This window comes from Taeniopygia guttata, chromosome 6 (assembly GCF_048771995.1).
Source record: "Taeniopygia guttata chromosome 6, bTaeGut7.mat, whole genome shotgun sequence".
NCBI lineage: Eukaryota > Metazoa > Chordata > Aves > Passeriformes > Estrildidae > Taeniopygia > Taeniopygia guttata.
This window is the reverse complement of record NC_133031.1, coordinates 3,204,703-3,217,048: the sequence shown is the minus strand read 5'-3', so window position 1 is coordinate 3,217,048 and position 12,346 is coordinate 3,204,703. Positions and strand designations below refer to the sequence as shown.

General features: G+C 55.2%; 1 protein-coding gene across 1 annotated transcript in view; it reads left to right on the top strand.

Moving 5' to 3' along the window:
- Positions 1-10,752, top strand: part of ADAMTS14 (ADAM metallopeptidase with thrombospondin type 1 motif 14) — a 29,872-nt gene extending 19,120 nt beyond the window's left edge. The window contains exons 7-22 of the mRNA XM_030275700.4: positions 618-723; positions 822-965; positions 1,499-1,631; positions 1,753-1,866; positions 2,037-2,185; positions 2,386-2,561; positions 3,409-3,542; positions 3,804-3,927; positions 4,026-4,106; positions 4,256-4,419; positions 4,840-5,005; positions 5,655-5,787; positions 5,932-6,139; positions 6,693-6,819; positions 7,196-7,306; positions 7,821-10,752. Coding sequence (XP_030131560.4) covers positions 618-723; positions 822-965; positions 1,499-1,631; positions 1,753-1,866; positions 2,037-2,185; positions 2,386-2,561; positions 3,409-3,542; positions 3,804-3,927; positions 4,026-4,106; positions 4,256-4,419; positions 4,840-5,005; positions 5,655-5,787; positions 5,932-6,139; positions 6,693-6,819; positions 7,196-7,306; positions 7,821-8,146 — 2,396 coding nt within the window. The 3' untranslated portion in view covers positions 8,147-10,752. The remainder of the gene's footprint in view (positions 1-617; positions 724-821; positions 966-1,498; positions 1,632-1,752; positions 1,867-2,036; positions 2,186-2,385; positions 2,562-3,408; positions 3,543-3,803; positions 3,928-4,025; positions 4,107-4,255; positions 4,420-4,839; positions 5,006-5,654; positions 5,788-5,931; positions 6,140-6,692; positions 6,820-7,195; positions 7,307-7,820) is intronic.
- The last annotated feature ends 1,594 nt before the right edge of the window (positions 10,753-12,346 follow it).

Genomic DNA, 12,346 nt, shown 5'->3' with positions numbered 1-12,346 from the left:
AGGTGAAAAAGAAAGGAAAAGGTGATGTGTTGCTGCCTGGGCGGGGGAAGATTCCTCTGCCCACAGCTGCCCCACTGCACTGCACTTGATCGAGGGCTGGGGTCCTGGGGCCGGGGTGGGTGCATGTGTGGGTGTGCCCCGTGGGGATCAGGGCTGTGGTTTTGGCAGGGCTCTGGGGAGCACCTCATGCCTTTTCTTCTTTCTCTCTTTCCTTCTTTATTTGTTTTAAATGAAGAAGAATGCAGGGGATGCCATTCCTGGCTGGGAGGCGGTGGCCACCCGCACTGACAGGGTGTCGTGGGTGCTGTTTCTGCCCTCCTGCCTGCACAGGTGTGTTGGCACAAGGGCACAGTGGTGCCAGCAAGCCCCATGGCAACCTCTGCTGGCTTTTGGCACACACTGGTGAGCCAGTCCTTGGGCAGCCACCCAAGTGACCTGGACAGTCCCTCCTCTTCAACCTTCCCCTCTGTTTTCTCTTCTATTGCAGTGAAGCCAGATTATGTATTTGTGGATTTGGCTTTTTTTTTTTTTTCCTTAATTTTTCATTTTTCCCCTCCTCTCTCAAAGGTTTTCTCTCTCCTCTCCTCCTCTGTCCTTCCCTCCTGTCTTTGCCCCAGGCTACGCTCCGGTGACGGGGATGTGCCACCCCCTGCGCAGCTGCACCCTCAACCACGAGGACGGCTTCTCCTCAGCCTTCGTCGTCGCCCACGAGACCGGGCACGTGTGAGTCTGGGGGCAGAGCTGGCAGCGATGGTGCCCCTCTCTTTGCAAAGGGGGCTTTCTGCTGCTGCAGGTGCGAATCCCTTGGGATTTTCCCACAGGTTGGGCATGGAGCACGACGGCCAGGGCAACCGCTGCTCCGATGAGACCAGCATGGGCAGCATCATGGCGCCGCTGGTCCAGGCCGCCTTCCACCGCTACCACTGGTCCCGCTGCAGCAAACAGGAGCTCAGCCGCTACATCCAGTATGTGCCTTCCAGCCGGGAGGGGTGGTCTCCCTTCAGAGCCTGACTGGTGCTCCCAGGGCTGGAGTGCCTCTGGAGCCAGGCTGGGAGAGCTGGGGGTGTTTGGCGTGAAGAACAGAAGGCTCCAGGGAGGCCTTGGAGACTCTTCAGTGCCTAAAGGGGTTCCGAGACAGTTGGAGAGGGACTTTGGACAAGGGAGAATGGTCTCCCACTGACAGAGAGTTAGATGGGATATTAGGAAAAAGTTCTTCCTGTGAGGGAGGTGAGGCCCTTGCAGGTTGTCCAGAGAAGCTGTGGCTGCCCCTGGATCCCTGGAAGTATCTAAGGCCAGGTTGGATGGGGCTTGGGGCAACCTGGTCTAGTGGAAGGTGTCCCTGCCCATGGCAGGGGGGTGGAACTCTATGGCCTTGAAGGACCATTCCAATCCAAACCATTCTGGGATTCCATGAGAATTCCAATTTCTCAGTAGATGAATTTGGAGAGTGGCCTGGAGTTGAGGGATGGGGTGATGGAAGGAAATCCTCTCTCTGCAGCTCCTACAACTGCCTCCTGGATGACCCCTTTGAGCACCAGTGGCCCACGTTACCTGAGCTGCCAGGAATTAATTACTCCATGGACGAGCAGTGCCGCTTCGACTTCGGCGTGGGGTACAAAACGTGCACGGCGGTGAGTACGGGGCTGTATGGCCACGCTGTCCCCCCTCCCTGGGGTCCCCAGCCAGTCTGGCTGCCACCAGCCTGTCGCTACTCGCCGCTGCTGTCCCAGCCCAGCTGCTCTGTGCCCCCAGTTCCGCACCTTCGACCCCTGCAAGCAGCTGTGGTGCAGCCACCCGGACAACCCCTACTTCTGCAAGACCAAGAAGGGACCACCCTTGGATGGGACCGAGTGCTCTCCTGGCAAGGTAGGGGCTGGTCCTCCTTCCTGTGGGAGGGATGTGTCCGAGGGCATGATGAAGAGCCCCTTCCTCCCGTGCTTTGCCGTTTCTGTAGTGCTGTGAGTGCAGGAGGGCTCTCCACTGGTGCTGGGCGCTTTGGAAGAGGTCTGGAACTCTTTTCTTCTCCTCCCTTCCAGTGGTGCTTCAAGGGCCACTGCATCTGGAAGACATCGGAGCAGCCTTACAGCCAGGATGGCAGCTGGAGCTCCTGGTCCAAGTTCGGCTCGTGCTCCAGGACCTGCGGGGGAGGCGTGCGATCCCGCAGCCGCAGCTGCGACCACCCGCCGTACGTCCGGGGTCTGCCTCCCTCCCTTTTCCCAACTGGAATTGCTGCGAACCAGAGGTTCCTGGCTCTTCCCCTTGTTGGCTGGGATGGAGACATCAGTTCCTGCAGGAGCTGTACCGTGTGTTCAGGCACTGAGCTGTGCTGGGCTTGAGCACCATCCCCCTGCAGCTCTCTCACAGGGCACTGGGTTTCTTTTCCAGCCCAGCATATGGAGGGCGCCAGTGCCCGGGAGCCACCTACGAGTACCAGGTGTGCAATGCTGAGGAGTGCCCGGGGCCCTACCAGGATTTCCGTGCCCAGCAGTGCTCCAAGCGCAACTCCTACTACACCCACCAGAACAGCAAACACTCCTGGCTTCCCTACGAGCATCATGACGGTGAGTGCTGGCGGGTCCTAGCAAAGGAGCAGTAGCCAAATTCCTCCAGAGGACTCTGCCCTGGTGGCCATCAGCCTGGGATGGGGACTGTGCCAGCTGCACAGGTGTTGGGTGATGGGAAGCTCCTGGGCTGGAAACTGTTGTGCAAAAAGCCGACATCAAGCAGCCAGCTTTTTAAAATCATGGAATCACAAAATGGTCTGGGTTGGAAGTGACCTTAATGATGATCTCATTCCAACCCTGCAGCCGTGGGCAGGGAGGGACACCTTCCACTAGACCAGCTTACAGTTGGAAGAACACTTCCAGGGATTAGGAAGCAGCCACTTCTTCTCTGGGCAACCTGTGCCAGGGCCTCCCCACCTTCACAATATAGATTTTCTCTCCAATACCTCATCTAACTGTGCCTTCTGTCAGTTTGAAGCCATTCCCCCTTGTCCTGTCACGCCTTTCTTCTTGTCCAAAGTCCCTCTCCAGCTTTCTTGGAGCCTCTTCAGGCACTGGAAGGGGTTCTGAGTTCTCCCCAGAGCCTTCTGTTCTTGGGGCTGAACACCCACAGCTCTCCCAGCCTGTTTCCAGAGCAGAGCTGCCTACTTGCATTGCAGCCTCATGTAGCATGTCCTGTTCTTCCCTTCATTTCCTGAGTGTACTGGGCAAAAGTACAGGCTCCTGAGCTGCAAATAGCCTTGGGAGATCAGCCACATGAATATCCCGGGCTTTGGAATTGTGGCTGTGCTCAGGGGTACAACCTGAGATGAGTTTCTCTCTTCACTCATCGTAATGAATTTCCGCAACTCTTTTTCCCACCCCCACCTCTCTTTTTCTCCCCTTTCCTTTTCCTTTGCCACAGAGGCTCAGAAGTGTGAGCTGATCTGCCAGTCCGAGGGCACGGGAGACGTGGTGTTCATGAACCAGGTTGTTCACGACGGGACCCGCTGCAGCTACCAAGACCCCTACAGCGTCTGCGTCCGGGGCGAGTGCGTGGTGAGGAGCTCTTGTGGGGCTGTCCCTGTCCTTCCCCTGGCCAAGAGAGAGCCCAGCCCCTTGGGGGCACGGGATTTTGCCCCTGGGGACCAAGCCTTTGTGCAGCAAAGGGAGATGGTGGAGTGATGGGCTGGGCCACAGAGCCGTAACCCTGGGCTTGGCTGCAGGGCTGTAACCCTGGGCTGGGCTGCAGGGCTGTAATCCCAGGCTGCACCTCAGGCATGTAACCCCAGGCTTGTCCTTTCCTCCCCTGGGTGCCAGCACGTCGGCTGTGACAAGGAGGTTGGCTCCCTGAAGCAGGATGACAAGTGTGGGGTCTGCGGTGGGGACAATTCCCACTGCCGGACGGTGAAGGGCACGCTGGCCAAGACCCCCAAGCAGCCAGGTGAGAGGGCTGGGTGAGTTTGGAAGCAGATTCACAAGCTGGATTCCTGTGTCCAGTTGGAGGAAACCTGCTGTTTCTCTTCCCTCCATCCCTTTCAGGTGTTTTGAAGATGTTTGAGATCCCAGCTGGAGCAAGGCACCTTCAGATAGAAGAGATGGAGCCAGCATCCCACAGCATTGGTGAGCATGCCCTAATCCACCTCTCCTTCACACTTTCTCAACCCTTTCCTCATAATTCCCACCAAAGAGGGTCTTGTGTAGGTCATTCCCATCCTCCAAAGTGGGTGACCAGAGGGAATGATATTGAAAATACCTCCTTTCTCCTCCAGCTGTTAAGAATCAAGCCACGGGGAACTTCATCCTGAATGCCAAGGGCCAGGAAGCCAAAAGCCAAGTGTTCATTGAGATGGGCTTGGAGTGGGAATACACTGTGGAACAAGGCAAGGAGAGCCTGAAAACCAGTGGTCCCCTGCACGAGGCCATCAGTGTTTTGGTAAGCCTTGCTGGCACATGCTCTGGGGGGTTGGGGACAACTGTCACAGACAGGGGAGGTGGTCTGAGGTGTGATGTATGTGGCAGGTGATGGAAGGATGTGGGTAGAGGAAGAGGGCATGTCATTAAATCCAGGGAATGAACCAGCCAAAAGCACCAAAGGGTGCCCAGCTGCGTGAGGGGATGGCACAAGGATGTGTTGCTGCATTTTGCTCTGCAGCAATTGTTTATGACTCCAAATGCCATTTTAGTTATGCTGGTCTGTGGGGAATTAGAGGTTGGATTCCCTGGATATGTGGGGAATGGCAGGTCTGTGCTCCCATCCATCCCTCTGTCCCAGTTTTGGGCGTAGGCTGCCCTGCCATGTGGTCCCTTTCCCATGGCATCATTCTTCCCCCCTCTGCTCCCTCTGGGCCTGCAGGTCATCCCTCAGGAGGAGGAGGTGAGGAGCAGCCTCATGTACCGCTACATCATCCACGAAGACCTGCTGCCCATGATTGGAAATAACAATGTCCTGCTGGAGGAGATGGATTCCTACGAGTGGGCCCTCAAGAGCTGGTCCCAGTGCTCCAAGGCGTGTGGAGGAGGTAATTTCCTCTTCCTAGCAGCCTACAGGGCATGCCTGGGGGTGCTTGGGTACGGTAGAGGGTGTGTGAGCCCCTTTGGGCATCTCTGGCAAGGAGAAATTATTGCAAAGCAGTCCAAGTGAGCATTTTAGCTGGATTTCATACAGAAACAGGCTTGCGTGATTGTGTGTGTGTACCTGGGGACCTGCTAGGATTTTTGAATTCCTTGGCTGTTCTAACTGGATTTGAGCCAAGAAACAGTGATTTTAAAAATGACCACTCCTAAAGTTTGCGCAGAAGTAGGCGTGAGGTTTGCTGGTGAAAGCCTCATTTCCATATGGCCACTGGGATCTGACCCTCAGATCGTGAGGAGCACCTTGTGCTCTGGGAATCAGAGTGGTTTGGGTTGGAAGGAGCTTTTAAAGATCACCTGGTCCAAACCCCTTCTGTGGGCTGGGTCATTTTCCACGGGCTGTCTGCGCTCTGCAGCAGCCTGGGGAACTCCGTGGTGGGTTCAGCAGCCACGAGAGCATTCTTAGCAAACCTTGGGTCCCACCTGAGTGGTGACATCTGGGGGCACATATCCCAGCAGGGGTGCAGGAGAGGACCAGGAGGAACCTGCAGGGACTCCCACACGCACCACCTCATTGCCCACACTCTGCCCCCTCAGGCATCCAGTACACCAAGTACGGCTGCCGTCGCAAGAGCGACAGCCGGATGGTGCACAGGAACTTCTGTGACAATGGCAAGAAGCCAAAGCCAATCCGGAGGCGCTGTAACCTCCAGGAATGCTCCCAGCCCATGTAAGTCCTCTCTGTGTGGCCCGAGGTGCTCCCATTCCTCATGGAGGGGGGGGTTTGGGGTCGCGTTGGGAGCGTTTCCAGCCGCTTCCCAGCATAAGCATTGCCTCAAATGCCTTCTCCTTGTCCATGTTCCCACCCTGGCAGGTGGGTGGCTGAGGAGTGGGGTGCCTGCAGCCGCTCCTGCGGGAAGCTGGGGGTGCAGGCGCGGGCGGTGCAGTGCATGCAGCGCCTGCAGGATGGCACCAACCGCACCCTGCACACCAAATACTGCCCGGGGCAGCGCCCCGAGACGCGCCGGCCCTGCGGCCGCCTGCCCTGCCCCGCACAGTGGAGGACAGGAGCCTGGTCCGAGGTGAGGAAGCCCCTGGAAGGAGGGTACGGGAGGTGGGTGTGAAGGTCAGGGGCTTGTAGGGGTCATGGAGTAGAATCCTAGGATGGTTTGGTTCAAAGGGAGCTGTAAAGGTCATCTAGTCCAACCCTGTTGCCGTGGATGGGGACACTTTCCATTAGACCAGGTTGCTCAGGGTCCCATCCGGGCTGGCCTTGGTGGAGATACGGGTACAAGAGACAGTGATGTTTTCACAGAATCCTGGAATGGTTTGGGTTGGAAGGGACCTTAAAACCTATCTCATTCCAACCCCTTGCCTTGATCACGTCACCTTCCACTAGACCAGGCTGCTCCAAGCCTGGCTTTGAAAACTTCTGGGGATAAGGGTACAAGGAAAAATGAGAGAGGAGAGAGCATCGCTGTGCAGAGACCGTGGGGGTTTGGGAGACAGGGAGGGAAACCCCATATCAGAAATCAAAATCCACCTGAGGAACAGTCACCACCACATCCTGGGGGGGTGTGGGGGCTGTCCCCATGCCATTGCTGACTGTCTGTCTGTCTGTCTGTCTGGGTACAGTGCTCGGTGACCTGCGGGGAAGGCGTCCAGCAGCGGCAGGTGGTGTGCAAGGGCGGTGACAGCGGCGCACGCTGCGAGGGTGACAAGCCAGAGGCCATCCAGGGCTGCCACGTGGCCCTCTGCCCGGGTGAGAGGAGGCACTGGGATGGGGCATGTGCTGGTGGGGATCAACTAGGGATGCCGGTGGACAAGGTTGTCTTGAACATCCCTGATGTGGCTGGCAGTAAAAAAACTTAAAAGCCAGCCAAAATATTTCCCTTCTCTGCTCTTAGCCCTGGCATTGGCTGATTTTGGCTTTTCTGGCAGTTTGAATGTGTGATGAGCTGATGGAGATGGGTGCCCTTGAGTTTATCTTAGCTGGGGTTTGAGCAGCTTAAATGCTGGGTGCTTAAGGGATTTAGTTTTTAAGGAGATCCCATAAAACAAACCAAACACCTTCCCGAGGTATTTTGAGTGCCCTCAGCCTCCTGTGGCTGCTGGGCATCGTGGTGCTCTCTCTGCAGGGAAGCTCTCCGGCATCACCGCCGGTGTCGATGCCGGTGACCAGGGCACGACCAAAGGGCAGCGGGTGCCCCAGGACGGAGCCAAAAACCCCGTGAGCAAGATCTCCTCCAGTAAGTGCTCGTGTAAGGGCGGCGTTTCCCAGGATAACCCTCCCGAGGGCTTGTGCAGCTCCCTGCGGGAAGTGCAGAGGTGGGAGAGCGCCCAGCAGTGCTCTGCTGCTGCATCCCCGATGCCTCTGCTCCAGAGCGCGTTGCTCCGTTGCCATCTTGTGGTGTACGAGGTCCTGCAGTTCCCGTGTTGAGCTCCTTTTGCCTCCCAGTTTTTGTGCCCTTTCCTTTTTACCTTGGATTTTTTTTAAGCAGGGAGATTGTTCCTGGTTTTCCCCTTTGGAGTCCTTCATAGCTGTGCGTTTTGGTTTGGAGCATCCCTTGCTTTCTGTTTTTTTCTCCATGCACAGAATCCTTCAGTGCTTCAGCTTCATTTTCCAGGTCCTTTTTCCCCGTGTCCTGTGTGGCTAGGCAGCACCCTGAAAGGGTACCTTGTTCCCTTTGGGAATCCCATGGGAGAGGTGCAGGGCTGGGAGCCTAATGCCACCTTATTTTGTGCTGCTCTGTCCCTCTCCAGGGGAGCCTTGCCTCGGGGACAAGTCCATCTTCTGCCAGATGGAGGTCCTGGCTCGTTACTGCTCCATCCCTGGATACAACAAGCTCTGCTGCGAATCCTGTGGGAAGAAAGCCTCCTCCAGCACTGGCTCAGCCCCTGTCTCCAGCATTCCCCTGGGAACCACCGCTCCCAGCCCCACTCTGGCGCTCTTCCCCTACCCCACTGCCCCGGCTCAGGGGGAGCCTGCTGGGGACCCCACTCTGGCACCTGGGGTATCCAGCAGTGGTGCTTCTCTAGGAGAGCTGCCAGCCCCAAGGGAGCCAGGAAGGGGCCAGGGGGGCAGGTAACCTGCTCGGGACCGCCTCACTGTGAGGCAGGGAAAGCCTTTCTCCCTCTTCCCTCCCATTCTCTCCATCTTTTTCCTCTCCCACAACTTCCAGCAGTGGTTTTCAGGGGTGGCACTGCCAGGTTTGGGAGCGACCTGACCCCCACACCCAGAAATTCCTGGGAAAACCACTCATTTCCCATGGTCCTGCTTGCCCTTCCAGCCGTGCCATCGTGTTTTTTGACAGTGCTGTGGGAAAAAAGATGGAAAAGGGCAAAAAAAGCTGCGGGTACACAGGCTGCTTCCTCCCAAGGTGCTAAAAATATGTGGGAGGGGGATGGCTTTAATGTCGCATTTTCCTTCCCCCTGCTCCAAGCACCAGCACAGGATGTGCTGGATAGGAGGGTCCTGGCTTGGTGCTTCAGCCCTGGAGCTTGGGGATAGCAATGGGAGGATCCTGAGAATCTGGGCAGGGAAACTGGTGAGGTGAAGAGAGGGGAAATGTGGGGAAATCCCAAACTGCTACTTTGGCTGTCCTTGTTGGGGTAGAGAGTTTGGGAAACATGTCTGGGGGGAAGGTAGAATGTGACAAGCATAGAATCCTGGAGGCAGGAAATGATCCAGGAGATTCCAAAGTGAGCAATAAGTACCACAGGTCAAAGACCAAAAATTGGTGTCAAAAGTGCCCATCACCTCGGGGTGACTGTTTTTTAGCCAGTACTGCCCTTGGCCAGCCTTGAGCTGATACCAATGCCCAGGATCACCACCTCATCCCTGCACCCTTGGACCCAGTGCCTCTGGGGCAGCAACAGCTTCCAGGGGAAATGGGAGTGACTGGGAAGCCAGGAGTGGATTTTAGGGGCAGTTACAAGGAGAGGAGAGAGACAAGGATTCATCTGCATCTCTAATTGCTTGGGGAAGGGTGGAAAGGGGTGATTAATGCCGTTACAAGTTATTGTGCCAAATACTAAACATTTGCACAGCACTTTAGGAACCCTGGGCTGCCCTCTCCTTGCTGGGTGCTGGGCCAGCTCTGGGTACAGGGTTTGCCTTGACAAGTTTCAGTCCTCAAAAACCTCTCGAAAATGGTGTCCCTGAGGGGGCTTCCATGGTTTTGGCACTTAGGGCACCTCTGGGTGCAGTGGCAGGGGAAGGTGGGCATCTGGGGAAGTTGTGGGAATGGGGAGGTGGAGTCCTGGGAAGGCAAGGCTTGGCAGACAGACCAGTTTGGCATTGCAGAGTGGGATGTCCTTGGGAGCACATGCATGGTGTGGGTGCATCCACTGGCCCTGAGGCTCCTGCTTCCTTGGTATCCAAGGAAGAGGATGTGGCATCTCTAGGGACAGTGTTTGTGAGCTCTGCAGGTAGCCAGGGCTTGCTGGTGAGGTGGCTGGGGTGATTTTCACTGTGACAGGGTTGAGGTGCTTGCTTTGACTGAAATGGATGGAGACCCCTCTGCATTCTGGATGTTTTAAACATTGGACTCTGCATTGCTCCCCTGAAGCTTCCCAACACCCTCCTGCTGCCGAGGCACAGCTGGACGAGCATTTTTCCACCTCCTCTTAAAGTACCTGAGGCTGGAGGTCCCCAACCTCCTGGGTGCTGCCCTTTGGCCTTAGGTGGGCATCCCAAAACATGGAACAAACCCCCCATCTGTGTGAGTGACACAGCTGGCACACCTCGTGGGAGTGGGCACATGGAGGGTGCCTGTGGCGTACCCAGACCCAGGACATGCACATTGGTACCCACAGGGGATCCTGTGGGGATACCAGGGCCCCTTGCCAGCCCCTCCACGGGAGTGCCAGCATTTATTTATTGTGCCAAAGATAACACTTTGTTTGCTCTCAGAGGAGCATAACAAAAAGACCTTTCCCCTCAAAAACGGGCTGTGATGGCCTTCCTCTGGAATTCCCAGCTGCTCCCCTCTCTTCCCTGCTGGCCTAGGCCTCGGTGCTTTATTGCTTAAGGAATATTTGCAGTGGTTCCTCCTACACCTCAGGGGAGAGCTGGGGCTGGGGGCTGACCCAGCTCCTTGCACCCACAGTCCCTGGGGGCGTTTGAGCAGGGGGCCCCACTGTGGGTGCTGATTTTGACCTCAGGATCTCCTGAGAGGTGGAGGAGATCTAAAGCAGGCTGTGATAACCTCCCCCCACCAGCTGTGGCTGCTCTGGGGTGGTGATGCTGCAGGGTTTTCATGGAATCCTGGAATGCTTTGGGGTGGAAGGAGCTGTACAGCTCATCCAGCTCCAGCCCTCCTGCCATGGGCAGGGACACCTTCCCCTAGACAGGTTTCTGCAAGCCCTGTCCTGGCCCTGAACACTTCCAGGGATGGGGAACTTATTCCAGCTGAAGGCAGGCTGAGCTTGGGTGGCTTTGTCCTGTCTCTGGTCCTGTCTCCAGGAGGAGAGGGTGGCTCTGATCCCCTGCACCCTCCTAAGCCAGATGGGTGCATGGAGTTGTCCCTGTGCTGTGACCTTGTCCAGTGTTACCATGATGTATAAAGTTTTGTACATATGAGATTCAGAGCTTTTTAACTTTTAATATTTATTAATTTTGTTGGGTTCTTTTTTTTTTTTTTTTGAACTCTAACATAATGTAAAAAAATAAAAATAAATCCACATAAAAATCTCTTGCTGTTGATCTGTTTTGGGGATGTGTGTGTGGAGGGGTAAATATGAGTATGACCCATGTGTGCTTGTTGAAATGGATTTACTTAGTGTTACTTCAACCCAGTGCCTCCTCTTTAGCAGCCAGAGTTTCACATTGCTGTTTTGAGGAGGAAGAAAATCTCTGGAGAAACACATACATAGATACACAAACATAAATAGTTAAGCCACTGCAAAAATAAATATTGATGTATTAATGGTTCAGGCCAAAAAGAGCCCCTGATGCCATGTCCAGGTAAAAAATGTAGAGAGGTGAAGCCAGGGATGGGATGAGGCCAGAGAGGAAGTGTCAGGGCGTGTTTTGGCAGCCCCCCTTTCCTGTTTGATGCCAAAAAAGAGTTCCTGTTGCCGGGGTTTTTAGGGAAACTCTCTTACAAGGTTTGGTGCTGCCTCGGTTGTCCCAGCTTATGGATGCTCCATCCTCAAGCAGCAGCTTCCCTCTCAAAGACCACTCCCTGCCTTGCTTCCTGCCCTTTGCTCGGCAGGGCACAGCTGGGAGGGGACACTTGAGTGGTCCCCAGTGCCACTTTTTATCAAGGACAATGGCAGCAGTGGCCAGCTGGTGGCACTTGCGTGGGAGGGAGGTGAGAAGTGGCTTTGCCCTCAGGAGGTGTGGGAGCTGCTCTAAAGCTCACACAAAATGGTGCTTCCTGTGGAAACTTCAGAGATGTTGGTGATTGACTCCACTGTGATTGTGATTGGCCTCATTGGTGGTCGCTGATGCTGCTGTAATCCCTCAAAAAAGGCTTTATTTTCCTCTTTCCTGCTTTGCACCCTTCTATATGTCTCCTGCAGACATTTTGGTGTAATGAAGCCACTCAGTCCTTCCCCTTGTGTTTTTAATGGCCCCTCCTAAAAGGTTAAACCCAAACCCTACCAGGTCATTCCTTAAAACCCAGCCACACTGGATTCCTCTGGATCTTTGCAGTGCCTGCTTTTACAAGTGCTTGGAAAACCCTGCTTGGATTTTACCATGGAAAAACTCTTCCACCTGTCTGTTGGGTGCTTCCCTTCCACACAGCATCGCTACAGCTCATCACACCTTCAGGTTTTTAGGCTGCAGCAGCCACAATATTTGGGCAAGGAGGGATTTCTGGGTTTGTAAAGGATATGAGAGACTTCAAGGCTTGCAACTGGTGTGGTTGTGGCTTTTCTTGCTGGGATGGCCAGGTCAGGTTGGGTGGGTCTTGGAGCAACTTGGTCTGGTGGAGGATGCCCTGCCCATGGCAGGAGGTGGAGTGAAATGAGATTTAAAGTTTCTTCCAACCCAAACCATTCAGGAATTTGGGTTCTGTGAGATGGGGCAGAGCAGGTGCTTGTCCCCATTGTTCCCATGGGAACTGGAATTATGGCTGTGTCTCCAAACACCTTCTTCACTTCTAATTTTCCTACAGCACCTACTACCCTTCAATACTCACACTCTTGGCCACGATGGAGTGGGTGGAGCAGCTTTCTAGGAAAGCTTCAGTTTTCTTTCCCGTGGCTTTTGCCAAAGGGTTTTATCTCAGCCCTGGAGCCTTGTTGGCTCAGCTCAGCCACTTCCCAGGCTCCCTGCC